Source organism: Anopheles stephensi, chromosome 3, assembly GCF_013141755.1.
Source record: "Anopheles stephensi strain Indian chromosome 3, UCI_ANSTEP_V1.0, whole genome shotgun sequence".
NCBI classification, from domain to species: Eukaryota; Metazoa; Arthropoda; class Insecta; order Diptera; family Culicidae; genus Anopheles; species Anopheles stephensi.
In genome coordinates, this window is record NC_050203.1 from 20,143,396 (window position 1) to 20,160,823 (window position 17,428).

The following is a 17,428-nucleotide window of genomic DNA, read 5'->3' on the forward strand; positions in this document are numbered from 1 at the left end:
ATCGACGGGGAACTGACGGCTGCTGCTGTACCCGGCATCGTCACCAGCAACTAGAAACGTTAACTATCGTCGAAGGTCGTCCACACGTCCCGGCCCTCTTCTCTCTTTTCCCCCCTCGGCTCAATCCACTCACGGCCGATTGCTTGGTAGGCCACGGGCAGTTGCAGCAGGAAGTGTGTGTGTGCAAAACTTTAAAAGCATACAAGCATTACGCGGGCAAGGAGGATCAGATCGTGTAGTATGACGCGCGAATAAAGCCCTTTTTCTGTTATTCTCATCGGCATCGTTTTGTTTCGCCCCAAAATGGGCGCCTCCTGCAAAGTGTTTTCCCCGCGGTTGAAATGAACCGCAAAAAAACATTCGTACAAACTACGAGCAATTCATTTCCTGTTTTGATAGTAGTTTTCTCCCCCACCCCCACGCCCGTATGCAACTCTCGAACTGCAACTGTGCTGATCGTTCGCCGCGCAAGGTCATCGCTTCAATGGCTGTCGCGCGTGTGCCGTTAGAAGCGGTTATGGATAGATAAAAATGGCAAACATTCCTGTCCCGTGTCCCTGTCCCGTCCCGTACGTGAAAGGGTGGAGTGATTGTGACCGGTACGGGGATGACAATTATCGGCAACCAGCAGCAGGCTGCAACACACTGTGATATGAGGCATGAGGCTATTACGGGGGCCACTTATAACCGTATGACGCATTGCTGCCTTTGCTTTTGCTGTGATGGCCACACTGCAATGCCTCTTGACCGTGGCCTTTTCTCCGAAATTTGTGTCCAGTTGTGTTCCGGAGGTCGGGGTGTTTGACCTGTCCATTACAGTGACCTCGATATCGCTCCTGGGTACTCTCTTTTACTGTAATTTGCCATGATTGACCACTCCCCGGTCATTTCTTTTGCATTGGAACGTTTGAACTAAGCTTATAAATTGCATTTATTATGTTAAAGGGAGGTGGCTGATTTGAGGTAAAAATCTCGTCGGAACTGAATTAAAACGAAAGATTAAAATTAAAAAGGTATTTTTTCGTACACAAAACATTTACACTAGCTTAAACTTGCAGACAAGGCTTTTGCTCTTTGGCCTCCAGTTTCTCGTTGGTCGTTGCAAAACCAGTTCCACCCTGCCGGATACACGGAAAGGAGTACGTTATTAAATCGTTACAAAGAGCACCCGCCGGTTTTAGGAAACGTACCCGTTGCAGTGGAATAATGTCCGAGTCGGAGAGCTTTTCATTCGTCAGCGGGTGTATCATGTCCTTTTTGATAATTTTTTCAATACACTCGATTGTGACCACGTCTCCCCTTAAAAAGTGCAAGCAATCAATTAAAGAATACTCATCTCTCACTAAAGTTTCGTCTACTTACGTCGGTTTCAGCACCGCACACGGTACGGAATTGTTCAGGATATCGTGCGTCACCGCACACATGTATCGGTTTTCCTTCGCAATCAGTGATTTCTTATCGGCGGGATCCTTTACCAGGGTAAACTTTACCTCAATCAAATCCTTTGCCTTCAGGGGTTTGTTCGACACGGGACAGTAGATTTTGCTGTCCGGTTTCTCGATGCGCGATACCTTAGCTGCCGGTGTTTGTGATGGTACCCAAAAGCTGGGTAGTTCCTTTCGCTTGCCCAGTGACACGTTCGAAATCGCTCCGCTGGAGCTAGGTTTTTCAACTAAAGAAAGAGTCCAAAGTGAACGGTAAGTCACTAAATCGTTCATTGTAACAGGTAGCCACGATGTACGAACCGCTCGGCAGGACAGCCTTATTGCTCACGATATTCTTCTCCGTCGAGATGAACCGGTCCAGCTTCTTTTGCTGTTCCGCGTTCGCTTTGGCCGCTTCCTCTTCCTCGTCCTGTTTGACCTGCTTCTCGTACTCCTTCATCTTGCGGCTGTACTCGTTCTTTTTCGCGATGATGTACGTGAGGATCGCTTCCTTATCGAACAGGTAACCATCTTTGCTGTAATAGAAGGTGGACTTTGTTATTGATTTGTAATTTACTACCTCTTTTTTCCTTCTACGCTATACATACGTTATTACGGGATTTCGACAGGGCTGCAAGGTTAGCGAACAGCAGTCGAAACTTTTCACCGAATCCTTCCCGATGCGGCGCGATGTCGTGCCGAAGCCAGAATTTGCTGCATCCTTTTTCTTCTCGTGGTACGTATAAACAGCACCGGCCGTACAATTTCTAGCGTGGCGAGTCATATTTTAGCTGTTTTTCAGGCTTTCCCACAATTCACAATCTTCCAATGGGTACCAACAGACGCGTTTGTTTACGCTTTCGCACAACAACACAACGAGCTGTCAAAAACGGAGCGAAGCGGCAGTGTTGCCATGCAACGGTTTAGCTCGGTTTGAAATTTCAAAAGGGAGCTCTCTACTTGTGTCGGTTATATTCGAATGTACAGTTTTTTCTAAATCATTCTAAATTTTCTTCGAGTCTAAATCAAAGGAATTAGGTAACAAATTTTAAAAAATCAAGGAATAAAACATATTTTTCATTGAAACATGAAATTTTCGGTTTAATTTTCTTTATAATAGAATTATGATCCAATTTTGAAGCAAAAAAAACCCGTAAAAAAACTTTTTAAATTATTGTTTTGTCTAATTTAGACAACAACTAATGTTTTACACATAACTAAATCTTTAAAATATTTTTTAAAGCACGAATAAGGAATAAGAAACATACACTGGTCGCTAAGACGTTTCATTCCTTTTCTCGATTAGAAAAAAATAACACCCCTCTATAAAACATAAGAAGTACCTTCTTCACATCAACTTCGCATCCTGAAAGAATGCGTATCCTGAAGAAAAGGAATCGCAAGACCCCTTTTGGCAAACAATCTGCTCGAACTACTTCTTCTCCTTCTTCCGCCTGTATTCTGCAGACAACAGCAAGAGCAGAAGGGGTTCCATTCTTCCCTTTTTTTTTGTTGCAAATTCTTTACGTCCTGCTGCGCCATTTTTTGTTGCCTCCTTTTGCTCCTGATTTCTTTGCACACTTCACACGCAGCGCAAATCGTTCTTAAACTGCGTGATCCTATTCCTGTTTTTGTGTGTATTCTAATCAGTTTCTGTGCAGCTAAAGTGCGACCAATAGCTCAATAATAGGTACAGGGAAGGGTAAAGAAGGTTACTCTCGGAAACTCAGTCAGCAATACGTTTCCCCAAGTTAGTAACATCAGCCAATCGGGAGTGTCACTTAAAAGATTACTTCCGAATCCAATTGGTAGCACAATAGCGTAGCACAACGATAAGAAATTAGCCGAACCGAGGCCGAGATTCACACGGAGCAGATTCGTCCTCGCTCACCGAGGGAGCTTGTTCGCCCGCACCGGGCATTAATCGGTAGGCAGCATAACTCATTCAACCTTAACCAATTCACCCGGCCTTTTCAAGGCAAAGCGGGCGCGTGTGGAGATGTGCTTAAAGAGAGTGTGTAATGAACCAACAACTCTGGAGGCACATTCTATCCTCCTCAACATTCATGCTCACCAGCCAGCCGACGACAATGGCGCAGCGAGCGAGAAAATATCGCACCACAAGCGTTGCGATCCTCCTGCAACTGTGTGAAGACATCGGCGCAGTATCACGCTGTCGCTTCCCAGCAGCGGATCGTCGGGATCTCTCGAGTCGGTGGCGTTTGCAACTAAGTTCAGGGCTACAGTCGTACCAAACCTCCAGTTCCCTTATCAATGGTGCATTGTATTGCCGGACTGTAGTGACTTGACCGTTTCACATCATTAACGGTCAATCAACAGAATCGTGCAGGTGATCTGAAACGGTACGACTATTATTATTCCATTACTGGAGCTCGTAGAAATCGGAACCAAGAAGTACGTACAGTGCATGCGAGTGGTTAGGTTTGGTGGCAATTACCTTGGACATGTTTTTTTTTTCGTCGGTATTCATCCGTAGTGCTTCGTTAATGAAACTGTTATCAGTGGTCAATTTTCGGAGGGAGGAAACAAACACCCCAAAAGCGAATGACGATGATAACTTGCCCAGTTCAATAGTTCAAGATGTGCGTAGTAGCGGTTACTGATTACGGGCAGAGCTCACTGTGATCTAGGAACGCGCATCTTCGAAATACTTCCAGCATACAAGAGGTACGCCTTACGCCTACTTCGATGCAAGTGTCAATAGCAAACGGAAGTGTCAATTGTTAGTGATAATAAGGTGCAGTTTATGGGGACAAAAGCTCCGACCAACCTTACCAAGATTAATGCCAATTTAATCCCATTCATTACCTCGATGCTTCCTCCGGCGCAACGTGGATACTGTCCCACGTTTTAGCACGTGGTCGTGGTGGACTTGGCGACTAGCTCCCCCTCCCCTCGGAACGCTTAAACGATTCCAACTCTGTAACCCCGCGGCTGTCAATTATATTCGATTTTTCGCCTCTCCCTCTTCACTTCCCTGAGAATTATCGTCCGGTGCGTGCGTGTGGCTCTCCCAACCTCCCCGGGACCAATCGTACGCACATGATTTTTGTTGATTGTCGTCATCGAACGGCAGCACATGGCCCATTCAAACGACACAACTGTTATCGTGCTAATGGGGCTTCGTCACCGACCCACTAGTTCTCCTCGTAACACCAACCACACCCGGGAGTTGACACGGTCCGTCTACTAGCCGGCCTCATTGATCCATCATTCCCGGTGGTTTGACAAGTTTTCGCACGCCTATTCTCATAGCCCGTACGATATACACGCCCAATCGATAGATGGTATAGTGTCAATTTGGACAAATTAATGATGATGACCGGCTTCTTCGCTTCCCAACCACTTCCTACACCTACAGTGACTTGCGACACACTTCAATAAGCTAACCGCACGAGCCACAGCGCGCCAACCAGGTCGTCGTGGCTTCACGGATACTCATCAGCACCTTTTCCGCTGCATGTTTGCAAACACCTTGGTAATAGACAAGTTTACGACAAACATTAACGAGGCTCTTTTTTGGCGTGTGTGTACACAGTATCGGGCCTATTTATAAATGGCCATCCGCTTGCGTGACAACGGAACATCCTCAACGGTTCTGAAGTTTTCTTGCCATCCAGCCATATCTCCCGGGGAGCATCAAAATTGGCAACATCCGCAAGACGGCACAATTAAGATCATCCTGCGTGATCACTAGCGTGATCTTCTATCGCTGGTACACGGGGGGGCGAGACATTCCCTCAAGAACTCTCTCCTACTGTCGGGGTTGCTTTGGACCCGGTTTGGAGTGACAAATCATGCTGAAAATTGCGACATTAGGCAGCTTAAGTGCAGGCAAACATGACGCGTGGTCGATAATGGTTAGGGTAAACAGGGCGCTCCTTTAAAGAAATTCGTTGTGCTTGGGCATCGTTCCGAGACGTGACCCATAAACTCGTTACCCTCTGAGTTTCGCTATTCGCAGAGACTCAAACACGAAGTCACGTGTCCTGACAGCTCGCTTGCGTACATAGAACACCGACGCCTGTAGATATAATGGTTCTCATAAATCTTCTCTCAATCGACCACCGATAACCACAATCGAATGTGCAGCAATGACCTCCAGCTGGACAGATAATCTTCCCTTCGAAGAATGTGCGTGATAAGGTGAACCTTGATGGATTAGTTTCGGTGTGATAAGTGTGGGTCCATGGGCAGTGTGTGAGTGAGGGCTTCTGCTGCATCCACCAAACCCGAGAGCGTACCATCAGGGTGCGCGCCTTATCGATTGAACGATTAGCTATTGGCAAAATGGAGCCACCTCCGGCCAGTGACAGATGCAGTAGTTTCCCGTACCTGAGACTTGGACTGGAGTGATAAGATAATTCCATGTGCTCATCATTTGCCGTCTCTGTTGTCAACGTGCTGTTGCTGTCATCGGCCGTGATCGACGTTTTCGGACATCATTTGCCGTTCTGAGACCACTTGTGGAACAATGCTTTCTCCGCCCAATATCCCAACAGTGATAACAGCCGTTACAGCATTGTTTGTGCTCTCTTCCAGCAGATCTACATACACGCCACAGCCAACGGGAAATGTCAAGTGAATCCCACCGAACCCCGCTCCTTAGCATACGACTGAACTTCTACTTCGTGTACTCTCCCGTGCCGCAGCAGTAGCAGTAAGGGAGGATCGTGTGTGCGTTCTTATCGCCCCGGGGACAGTGAAAGTGGTCCTGCACTGGTGAGCGGCTGCGTGTCAGGAAGCTCTCGAAACGCAACATCATGACGGCCGCTGCAGAACCTAAGGCCGCCGCCGGCCTGAAGCGCGAGATGGGTCTCATGTCGGCGATTAACGTGATCATCAGCGTGATGATCGGGTCCGGCATCTTCGTGTCGCCAACGGCCGCCCTGCGCTATTCCGGCAGCGTAGGGTTCTGTCTAGTCGTGTGGACCGTTTGCGGTGGAATCTCGCTACTGGGAGCGCTCTGTTTCGCCGAACTGGGCACGGTGGTGCCCCGGTCCGGTGCAGAGTACGCTTATCTTATCGAGGCGTTTAAGAAATCGCACTCCTTCTGGGGTCCACTGCCATCGTTCATATGCGCCTGGGTGTATGTGATGATTCTGCGGCCGGCAGAAATAGCCGTCATCATACTGACCTTTGCCGAGTACTCGATACTGCCGTTCCGCCATCTGCTCGGGCTGGAACATATGCCGGCAGCGGATCTTCATCTGCTGATCAAGCTGATAGGCATCTTAGGATTAGGTAAGTAGGTGGCGCCCGTTCGGTTCAACCGATTGACAATAATGTTCGCAATCTTCGCAGGAATTATCACCTACATCAATCTCAGCAGCGTGAAGCTGTACGTCACCATCAACAACGTGTTCGGGTTTTGCAAGGTGTTCGCCTGTCTGGTGGTGATCTTCGGCGGCATCTATCAGTTGGCGATTGGTAACACGGAGAATCTAGCTGGTGGCTTTCAGGGGACAAACACCAGCCCGGGACACATTGCGCTTGCGTTCTACAATGGACTGTGGGCGTACGATGGTTGGTCGAGCGTTACGACCATCACGGAGGAGATCAAGAAACCGGAGGTGTAAGTTCAAACCACTGACATTCACACCCTGCAGAACCTTCTCTCTAATGTATAAATTCTTCCTTCTTCCATCGCAGAAACATTCCACGCTCGATCATGATCGCCGTACCGATCATTACCGGTCTGTACGTCTTCATGAACCTGGCCTACATGACCGTTCTGTCGATGGGTGAGATGATCGCCTCGGAAGCAGTTGGTATCGATTTCGGTGATCGTGCGCTCGGCTCGTTTTCCTTTCTCATTCCACTTGGAGTCGCACTCGCCACGTTCGGATGCGCACTCAGCATTCAGTTTGGCGTAACGCGACTCTGCTACGTTGCCAGCCAGGAAGGTCAAATGCTGGAACCACTCTCCTACATTCACGTACGCCGTGCAACCCCTGCACCGGCCGTCGCCATGCAGGGTATCCTAGCCCTTGCCTTCATCCTGGTCGGTAACATTGAAACGCTGATCGAGTTTGCATCATTCCTGATCTGGTTCTTCTACGGTGCGGCGGTTGTGGCCCTGCTGGCTCTACGCCGGAGCCAACCGAATGTGCATCGGCCGTACAAGGTGCCATTGATCGTGCCATACATTACGCTGGCCGTGTCCGTCTTCCTCTCGATCGTGCCCGTTATAAGCGATCCTTCGCCGAAATATCTGTTCGCCGTAGGGTTCATCCTGAGCGGTGTGTTGGTGTACACACCGTTCGTGTATTACAAAGTTCGGCCACGATGGATTAGTAAGTTGCAGTAGCGATATTGGATGAACTAGAACTAATTTTGCTTTCCCTTCGCTTCTCGTTACAGATAAGCTCACCTTTATGATTCAAGTGCTCTTCGAAGTTGTTCCATCGTCCAGTAAATTAGATTAGAACCGGGCTGGAATTGGTTTATGTTAGATAAAACAGTTACTATTTTTTTAACGAAATGACGTTACGAGCCAATTATATCCTCTGTTGAATATGATGACAAGAAATACGTTAGGTAAAGAGCTTTCATTTAAACTGAACGTTGCGGATTTCAGAGCGACGATTAGTTAATCCTCAAGAACATTTGATTGGCAAAGGTATTCCGATTGAGATATGGCTCAATAAATTCTATTGGACGCTGTCGAGGAAAATTGGTAGTCTTTTCCTTCCTTCACCAACCACCAGAGAGAGATTATCCACCGTTCAGACATGGTCGGTTTCGACGGGAAATTTTGTATAACAATGTCAATCTTCCAGGATCTTCCCAGTCCAGGATCTGCCAATATTTGGATGGTTGATTTGACCCCTGTGTCCAAGGACCTCAGGATCCCTATGTAGCATCAGATACATTTTGATGGTCCATGGTCAGGACAGGCTACACGATATCTTGGCTCAGATATAGCCCAAATAATGGGAAGCACTCTTCCAATCCTATACTTCAACTGTTGAGACCATAACTACTCCCAATCAAGAGCTCTTCTTACCATTGTTGAACTTTCTTCGGATGTGATCTACACACTGCAAAAAAACAACCACCCACAACCTACCATTATGAATTAATTCTTTATTGTGCATTCAAAATAAAAACATGACTCCTGCAATCGCAACCTCCCTTTTAATTACTTTCGGGACACGGTTGTTTGGACCTGCGCGTTACACGGACCCATTTACGGGAGTTACAGTATTATTTCGATTTCGACAATGTGCCAATTAATTCATTAAGATTTGTTTTTGTTTTTTGCTATAGGTTTTTTTTTCTTTGCTTTGCTTTGCATTACTCTTATTATTCAATGTATTAGTTTGAATAATTCACAGTTAAGGGTGTGTGTGTTTTACCGTGTTGTTATATATAGAAAAAAAAAAGTTTGAAGGGAGGAAATACCATATTTCCTTTACGTCGAGAGAAACAATACACACCGCTGATGCACGAAAAATGCACTATAATCTACCCAACACACACATCCATACATGCATATATATATAGATACGCACGACTACATCATTTTTGTTGCACTTTTTTGTTTTGTTGTTGTTTTTGTCACTTATATTGTTTGCACCACCACCACTACTAACACACCTTGGTTGGTGCTAAAGTAGTGGTGTGCTAAATTGTTGTTAAAAGTCTCTTATCAGACGGGGCTTAAGAAGAGATAATAAATCGTTGACATTTTTTAAATTTCAACATGTGATTTCTGTTGTTTTTGCTACTCTCTCTCTCTCTCTTCATTTTTTAAATTTGGCTTTTTCTTTTTTGCTTGAACCGCTCGAACCTACCACACACAAACAGAAGGATGCTCTCTTCGCGGTTGTGTGCGATGGTTATGGCGATCCTTCCTTTCCTGTTGCTGCTACATCATTATTTACATTTAAAAATTTGTCACTTGTTTTGTTGTGTTGGTATTGTAGAGCTGCAATAGCAATGTGTGGAAAACCCACCACTGCTGATGACGGTACGTTCGTACACTACTGTTTGCTGCTATTGTTTGATGTGTATTTCAATCAAAGTACAATTCTTAAGGTTTTTTTTCTCAAAACGATACGCGGAAAATTAACATAAGTTTCATAAAATTCACTTTCACAAACCATTCCTTGACATACAACCGGAGAGAAAATGGAGGTACCAATAAATCTCTGGGTACCAGGTAGATGTCAGAGAGTGTGTAAAATGATGTCGACATTTATAGGGGTTTACAATTTCCTTCCTCTTTTTCTTCGTGTATAAAGTTGTGGAATCATCTAAGTATATAGTGGAGGAAGTTGTTCAGTGGAAACTATAGCAGAAAGCGGCTTACAATCTGGTTTTTTGGACGTTGGACCAAAAATTGAGCATTCCAAACACTTCTGGATCAAATACAATTCTGACCACAGATCTCACTGAAAACTTCCAGGCGGAAAAGTTGATGGTTTTTCTTTGCGTCCGAGTTTTGTAACGTATCGCGCGCGCCCATTAGACCACTCGGTTTGTGGCAAAAACTTAAACATTACCTATAGACAATACTTCACACCGTACAAAACTAAAGGATAAGCAGAAATATATCACCCCGAACCATTATATTCTCGCTTCTAGGGTGTAATGTCATTTCTTGGATGAAAGTATATATTCCTGGCGCAGTTGCGCACCCCTCGTCCACTACAACTCTTTCACTTCACGGCGAGTAGTAACACGCATTTTGAACTATGGGACTGATGGGATATGCGATTAGGTCAAAACTAATTCCGCCCATTTAACCGAACGTAAAATAGTAGTGAATTCAAGCATAAATGTGTTTTTACGAACTAACTCTGCATAGTTAAATTAAATACATTAAATTATATCGCATTAGTTTAGTGGGATGAAAATGTGTGTGTGTGTATGCGCTGAAGCGCTTTAGTTCAGTACCACCTGCGGTGGCGGATACGCAAATGCGGGTGTCGCTCCGTTTGCCGCGTACTGGTACGCAGCGGCCGCTACTGCAGCGGCTGCCGCCGACGGTAGCGCGGATGCTGCTGGCTGTGGCCGGGCACTGTACCCACCACTGCTGCTACCGTACATGTGGGCGGTTTCGCTACCGGACTGCTGCTGTGCTTTGTACGAAGAGGCGGAACTGCCGTAGGCGGCCGCACCGGCCGCTGGATGCGCTCCGGCTAGGCCAGCACCCCCCACCGACGGTGCACCACCACCCGCTGCTGCATACTTGCTCTGCTGGTGGTAGCTGGAAGCGAAGACGGCAGCAGCAGCGGCGGCGACTGCAGCGCTAGCCGATTGTGGTGGTGCCGAGAAGCGGCTCTGACGCTGGCCTACCCCCCCACCAACGCCGGGCGGTTTGGCCAGGGCCGTGCTGGCCGCCAGCCCACCAAGCGTCTGTGGCGGTAGGCCCGCACCGACACCGTACATCGACAGCCGATTGTCGCGCGGTGGACCGTACTTGTCGGCCCCCTCGTTACGACCACCACCAATACCGCCGCCGTACTTTGGTGCGCCGCCATCCCGTTGGCCGAACCGTCCGGCACCGCCACCGTCATGGCGTGGACCGCCACCGTACGGACCGTCCCGTGGTGGACGGTTCTGCTGTCCGCCGAAGCGATGATTATTGTACCGCTGACGACCCTTGCCCATGTTCGGTTTGGCCAGCTCTACCAGCCGTGGATTGATCACCTACAAATCGGAGAGAGCGAGGGAACTGTTAGTGGTGCTGTCCGATGGGCCCGATGTGCGGTGTTCCGCTCCCCCCCCCCCCTTACCTGATTCGCTTCACGCAGCACGTTGATCAGGTCGTTCGCTTTGTTGGCATTCGAGTTGGTGAACAGGGTGTAGGCGGTGCCGGTATTGTTCGAGCGTCCCGTTCGACCAATCCGATGCACGTAATCTTCAGAGTTCGACGGATAGTCGTAATTGATAACGAACTTTACGTCTTCCACATCTGGAGGCATGTGACACACGAGGGGAAGGGGCTTGTGTTATTCGCTTATTGTAATTAGAGCAATGCAATATTCGGTACACACATACAACACAGACGGTAGAATTGGAAAAAAAAGGGGAGAGCATGATTGGCATGACCCTTTCCGGATCGATCGAGAGTGGTGATGGTGGTGGTACACACACAAATCGTAGCAAGAAAGGGTTTGTTGGGGAAAGTAAGAGACGGCTGTTGGTGGTTCCAACATAAAAGAAATGGAAGTTGTTGTGTTTGCCATCGGACAGGAATACATAGGAAATATTATGTAGAGTCAGAAATAGAAAAGCAACATGATAGGATAGAGATATCGTGTACGGGGTGTGAATCCGTACCCGGGTGTTGTTGTGGGGGAAACAAACAGAAATTTAATTTAACTCTAGCCACACGGCAATCTGTACCGTGGGACACACAAAATATGTAGACATTTTGTTCCGAATGGCCGATTTAATATATATAGTGTGCAACAACGAGAACAACCGGAAGTTCGAACCGAAAGTGAACGTTAACGCAGCGTGGGATAACATTATTCTTCAATTCTTTAACCAAATCTCACAAATCATCCATTGCAACACAGTTTTGCACATCCCCGTTTTCGCGGGTGTGCCCAGGAAGAAGACAACCGGGGGTGGGTGTGTCCTATATTAGTAAATTACCGGTTTGCTACAATGTTCTACTGCTGGTACAGCAAAAATCTAACTCGAAAGCTTTTTAAACCAATTTGAAAGACTTCTTCCTTCCGTACAGTGTCATGCTTAACATTATTTCGCTTTTTATAGTCTTTTACATCAGGTAAATACAAAAAACCGATTTCATCCTTTGTACAGTCAAACCAATGGCCGGGAGAGATCACCACATTACACAATTTGGCATAAGTTTCTTTCCAGATTCTTATATCTGGGTTTTTTTTTGTGGAACGGGGGGGATGTTTTTTTATAAAACGTTTCACTCACTCGTAAGGAACTTTATCGCTCTTCTGTGCGAACGCGCCATCCTAACTAGCACACGCCCGTAAAGCAACGATCAATTCACACACACCTTTTTTGTTGAAAGCGCAAACATAACCCGAACAACCCGTGGTTATTCCACGAGATTGAATATGAATGAATATGTTGTACGAAGTGAAAAATAAAGGAGATTGTGTGTTGAACAGGATTATCACCTTACCGAAACAGAACACACAAAATTCAAAGAGAAATGGATAAAGTACTGTAATAAACATTTCGATTCGAGCGTGTGCAGAGTTTGCAACCTCCGACTTGCTTTACGTTCACATATAGCAAGGAGACGAGAATTGCTGCTGCAGAATGCCTGTTTGTAAGAATGAAGGGAAAATAAAATAGAAAACGGAGAGCCGATGTTTCCAGCTGTCCCATCTATGTGTAGATAATGAAAGCTTCAAACAAAACACAAAAAATCACACACAAAACTAATACAAAATCATCCTCGATTTGCATATGGGTATGCCCCTTCGGGACATATTCGCACAGAGGTACAACAGAGCGAGCAAAACTTTGCTCTGCGATAAGATAGGTGGTGGCGGTGGTGAATTCAAGTCCTTATGCGTGGGTGAAGAGAAACATTACCAGCAATTGCAGAGAAACGACCATAAGTGTGCGTGTGTGTGTTTCGTCACTAAAACGAAACGTTAGCTGGCAGAGTAGTGGTGTTTAGGTTAGTTTCTTATAATGGAGAGTCACATCTCTTTCCCTGGTAACCCCATCAACATCGCACTACACGGTTCGGCTGTATAGTGACACAAACGGTGACGACGACACAGGGTATATGCAAGAAAACGATGAAACTTAACAATGAAGGAACCAAAAACAAACATCTTTCTTATACTATATGAGCAGGAGCGCCAAGACTTTAAACCAGAGGGTTTTCTTTTCCAATCTGGAAGCTTTTCCGACAGAACGTGATAGCGCCCCGTTCAGATTATACTTAAATACACTAGGGATTTAGCTTGATTCCGTGGCGTTGCATAGGTTTTTCAGGCAAGATTTTACACTACATTTATGCGCGACATCCAAAATAGTGAACCAGAATCACCTCTGATCTCTAGCGAAAGAAAATCGAATTATGAAAAGCAAACCACACCGTATCAAGCTAAATGCCCTAAATACTACTTTCGTACTGAATTTACTCAACCCGACCCCCTTTTCCTTTTTTTTTTAAATTGCATCGTGCTTTCCAGCACACTAAACAATTGTCCACATGCTTGAGAAAGCAATGCGCGGACGTTTGCTTGCGTGTGCGGAACAGAAACACCTGCAAAACACTCCTTAATTGCCTAATAAATGGTTTGAAGTAGCGCCAAGCAAAGCACACTGCCTTGTTCAACTGCCTCCATATTTGTTTTCTGTGCGTGTTTCAGCAGCTGCGAGTAAGAGAAACGTTATTCACCATAATCATACATGGAGGGGAAAGGTGGTTAGCGCATCCTTCATGCCATACCCACACAAAACCCGAATATCGCCCGGCCCGCCCGCCCGTTGTGACAGGAAAATGGGCGCAATCGCGTGGCGGTTACGACGCAGATGGATGCTAACCAACGATCCGAGCCCATCATGCAATTTATAGCTAGTGTAATTTTATATTTTTCCTGATATTCACGATATGTTTGGAGAAAAAGATTTGTTTAAATTTACCCAACACACACACACGCCCGTACAGTTTTCCCCCGTTCGTCGTTGCTCTTCGTGTGGATGCGCTGAAAGAAATAAGTAAGCAACAGCATAACGAGCTGCTTCCCCTGCATACTTACCTGCAGGCTGCGAAAGAAAGCTGCTACTCATAAGCTCCTCCGAAAGCCGCGTGTGTACTCGCGGCTTCTCATTTTGCTGTAAATTTGTTAACGTTATTTTTTTTTTATCGTGGTTGTGAATACAGGAAATACATAAAACCCGTCAACAATTTAACATTATTGCACTTGCACTTTTCTCCCGTTCTCGCGTGCTTTCGCGGCTCTCCAGCACGGGGTCTCTATTTATATAGACACAGCGCAATAGAAACCACACAGTAGCTCCAAACAAATACAGAAGAATATCCCTTTAAGCAGGTGTTGTGTCTTGCCGCTTGATCGCTCGATCGGGCTCAACAGCTAAGGTGGAAAAGCTAGTAAAACTTGGGGTGTAATCATTGCAACCGATTTTGCTTCGATGCAATGTTTTTGTTTCTTTTTGCTACACGGTATACATATGTCTGTTTTGGCTCCACACATTATTATCTAACCCATTGGCACACTCTTGTTACTCGCACTCTCTCTCTCTCTCGGTGTCTCTTATGCTTATGTTCATTCTATACCGCTTGATAAATCAAGATCTCGGCCAGTAATCAAATGACTGACAAAGTTTTGCATTCGCTTTTTCGTTCAACCAACGAACGCCGCCATCAACAAATCAGCAGTAATGTGTGGCGCGTGGCGTTTCATCGATTTGGTTGGAGGTTTTTGGTTGTTGGTCTGTATGTCTCTATGAAGTCGGTCGGTCGGTTTAGATAGGAAGTTTGGTCAATGTTAAAGGGGGTTTTTCTCGGGTTTTGTCTTGCAGATGATGTAAGATTGCTAGAGAAAGTTCATTGCCTCCAAGGAGCGCATGAACGCACAGAATAACTATCCCAACAATGAATTGAAAGAACAAGTCCGGAACATGAATCGTGTGAGGCGTGTGTGGAATATTACAAGAGACTGGTACGCTTGCTAGCAGGATTAACATGGTTTTTCTTCTTTTTTTTCTGTTTGATGGTAATCTAATGGTAAACATGCAGACAGACATCTCTGCAACCCCACAGTACGCGATATTGGCGTTGTTGTCCTTGGGACGAAATTTGTTAATCAGATTTTGTTTCGTTTTGCTAAATATGCTAGACCAAATTATCATTTTCCACAAGTACTGGGTGAGGGTGGGATGAGCGGTCAGGAGGTTTGCGAACCGAGAAGTCAGTCTCTACGTTTACCGTTCGTAGGTTAAGATTGTTTTTTAGTCTAAAAACTCATGTTGTTTTTTTTTTTTTTTTGGTATACTTCATGGAGGATATGAATGTACTGTTTTGCTAGATAGAGAATGCCAGCAACTGGCGGAACGTAAACACTTACCCAAACCGCGAGCAGCTACATCCGTGGCCACCAGTATGCCCTGGCGCCCGTTACGGAATGTGCTGAGCACGTAGTCACGCTCCTGCTGCGACTTATCGCCATGGATAGCCACAGCGCGCCATCCATTGCGGTTCACGATGCGCGTAATATCATCGACACGGCGCTTCGTCTCCACGAAGATGATGGTCTTCGTGTCCGGTTCGGCCGATATCTCCGTCAGCAGCTTCATCAGCTTCTGATCCTTCTCGTAATCTTCACACACATCCACAATCTGCAGGATGTTGTGGTTCGCGGACAGATTCAGCGATCCAATATTGATCTGGATGTAGTCGGCCAAAAATTCTTCCGCCAGATTGCGCACCTCCTTCGGCCAGGTAGCCGACCACATCAGCACCTGCCGGTCGGGACGAATCTGGCCCATAATTTTGCGTATCTGTGGCTCGAAGCCCATGTCCAGCATACGGTCGGCTTCGTCCAGCACCAGGTAGGTGCAGCGGCGCAAATTTGTTATGCCGCGCTCGAGAAAATCGATCAACCGACCGGGGGTAGCGATCACTATTTCGGCACCCCGCTCGAGATCACGGATCTGCGGTCCCTTGGGAGCGCCACCGAACACGCACGTATTGTTCGCACTAACGCGCGAACCAAAGTCCGTCGCTACCTGCTGAATCTGTTGGGCCAGCTCACGGGTCGGGGCCAGAATCAGCGCAATCGGGCCATCGCCCCGCCGAATGCTGGCCTGGTGCTGGATGTGCACCAGCGACGGTACCACGTAAGCGAGCGTCTTGCCGGATCCGGTCTGTGCAATACCCACCATGTCGCGACCGCTCAGCGCGATCGGCATGCCCTGGGCCTGTATGGCCGTTGGCTTGCTGAAGCCTTGACGCTTCAGCTCCTCCATAATGTACACCGGCAGACCACCGTCCTCGAACTCCATGCTCGGACGCGGCACGTCACGACCCTTCAGCGTAATCTGATGCTTGTTCAGATAGCCTTCAATGTCCGTCACGGTCAGGTTCAGCAGTCCGGCGGATGGTTGATAAAAATTCTTCTCGAATGGCGTCAGATCCTCCGGTTCCCACTTGACGTTCCGGAGATTCTTGCCATTGTTGGACTGACGGTCGAACGAGCCTCCGTTACCGCCCCCGTAGCCTCCAGCTCCACCTTCACGACGGAATCCACCACCCATCGGGCCACCCGGGCGACCACCCTGCATTCCACCGCGGTTAAAACCACCGTTACCAAGCTGTGGCCGATTTCCGTACCTGTGGAAGAAACAAATAAAAAAATGTTTTTAAAAATGCCACTGCAGCCGCACTGCGCCGACTCATTAATGAAAAATCAATCATCCTAAGCACTCGGAGGAGGGGAAGGGGGGGGGGGGGGACGCACGGGAGAAGACGCTGCAATACCCATGACCCGTAGAAAATCAATAATTGTCTGCATAAATGAGCCCCCACACTGCTGTATTATTCTTCATACACGATGAGCAATTCTACCTTCATAAATCCTGCTTGTTATATAAAATATTCATTTCGTTTCGTAACAAGCTCCAGCAGCGGCCCTAATGCAGTGCTGCATAGCAACCATAGCCAGAAAACTAGGCCAGGTAATGGAAGGAGAAACATTTCTATTCAATTTTCTATGGCCGCCATCTTGAAATGGGCCCTTTCGGAGCGCTAGCTGATGATGAAATTTTCAATCGCAATTTACGACCGGAAAAACGTTTTCCCCCACAAACTTCCACTTTTTTCTTAAAGCCAGTCCCTTTACTTACATTTTTATCGTGTTTTGTGAAGGTTTCTTGCTGATAGCGAGGCAAATTCGGGATAATAAAGTTCACGGTGTGATTTGCACGACCTTCTCCGTTTCTGCTCACTAACACTTTGACACCGTGTTGACAGAGGCAGTGCACAGTGCGGTGCAAAA

At 46.8% G+C, this 17,428-nt stretch overlaps 3 protein-coding genes across 7 annotated transcripts; 1 reads left to right on the forward strand and 2 right to left on the reverse strand.

The window, feature by feature from the left end:
* Positions 1-1,024: 1,024 nt before the first annotated feature.
* Positions 1,025-5,368, reverse strand: LOC118512776 (nitric oxide synthase-interacting protein homolog). The gene is made up of 5 exons (XM_036057684.1): positions 2,033-5,368; positions 1,746-1,960; positions 1,363-1,672; positions 1,191-1,299; positions 1,025-1,118 (listed from the first exon to the last, which is right to left on the reverse strand). The coding sequence occupies exons 1-5, from the start codon at positions 2,206-2,208 to the stop codon at positions 1,047-1,049; spliced, it is 882 nt and encodes a 293-aa protein (XP_035913577.1). The 5' UTR covers positions 2,209-5,368; the 3' UTR covers positions 1,025-1,046.
* Positions 3,550-7,929, forward strand: LOC118512773 (b(0,+)-type amino acid transporter 1-like). Of its 5 annotated transcripts, none has more exons than XM_036057679.1 (5): positions 3,550-3,787; positions 5,991-6,689; positions 6,750-7,020; positions 7,098-7,741; positions 7,809-7,929. In XM_036057679.1, the coding sequence occupies exons 2-5, from the start codon at positions 6,209-6,211 to the stop codon at positions 7,871-7,873; spliced, it is 1,461 nt and encodes a 486-aa protein (XP_035913572.1). In that variant the 5' UTR covers positions 3,550-3,787; positions 5,991-6,208; the 3' UTR covers positions 7,874-7,929. The 5 variants fall into 5 exon arrangements, with proteins under 5 accessions (XP_035913572.1, XP_035913571.1, XP_035913575.1 ...); XM_036057678.1 differs by having other exon boundaries at positions 3,584-3,787; positions 5,988-6,689; XM_036057682.1 differs by having other exon boundaries at positions 3,592-3,839.
* A 585-nt stretch (positions 7,930-8,514) lies between these two features.
* On the reverse strand, positions 8,515-17,426 carry LOC118512768 (ATP-dependent RNA helicase dbp2-like). The gene is made up of 4 exons (XM_036057673.1): positions 17,277-17,426; positions 15,500-16,764; positions 11,192-11,370; positions 8,515-11,105 (listed from the first exon to the last, which is right to left on the reverse strand). Coding segments are annotated over exons 1-4 (2,214 nt in total). The 5' UTR covers positions 17,279-17,426; the 3' UTR covers positions 8,515-10,337.
* Between the last annotated feature and the right edge of the window lie 2 nt (positions 17,427-17,428).

Bases quoted from the DNA above. Each gene is read 5' to 3' on its own strand.
- LOC118512776 (XM_036057684.1), bottom strand. From the start codon at position 2,208: ATGACTCGCCACGCTAGAAATTGTACGGCCGGTGCTGTTTATACGTAC. The intron at 1,673-1,745 runs GTTCGTACATCG...CTCTTTCTTTAG, and splicing joins TAAGGCTGTCCTGCCGAGCG to TTGAAAAACCTAGCTCCAGC. The intron at 1,119-1,190 runs GTACGTTTCCTA...TGTATCCGGCAG, and splicing joins ACATTATTCCACTGCAACGG to GGTGGAACTGGTTTTGCAAC.
- LOC118512773 (XM_036057679.1), top strand. From the start codon at position 6,209: ATGACGGCCGCTGCAGAACCTAAGGCCGCCGCCGGCCTGAAGCGCGAG. The intron at 6,690-6,749 runs GTAAGTAGGTGG...CAATCTTCGCAG, and splicing joins GATAGGCATCTTAGGATTAG to GAATTATCACCTACATCAAT. The intron at 7,742-7,808 runs GTAAGTTGCAGT...TTCTCGTTACAG, and splicing joins AGTTCGGCCACGATGGATTA to ATAAGCTCACCTTTATGATT.
- LOC118512768 (XM_036057673.1), bottom strand. The intron at 11,371-15,499 runs GTAAGTGTTTAC...ACATGCCTCCAG, and splicing joins TGTAGCTGCTCGCGGTTTGG to ATGTGGAAGACGTAAAGTTC. The intron at 11,106-11,191 runs GTAAGGGGGGGG...TCCGATTTGTAG, and splicing joins TGCTGCGTGAAGCGAATCAG to GTGATCAATCCACGGCTGGT.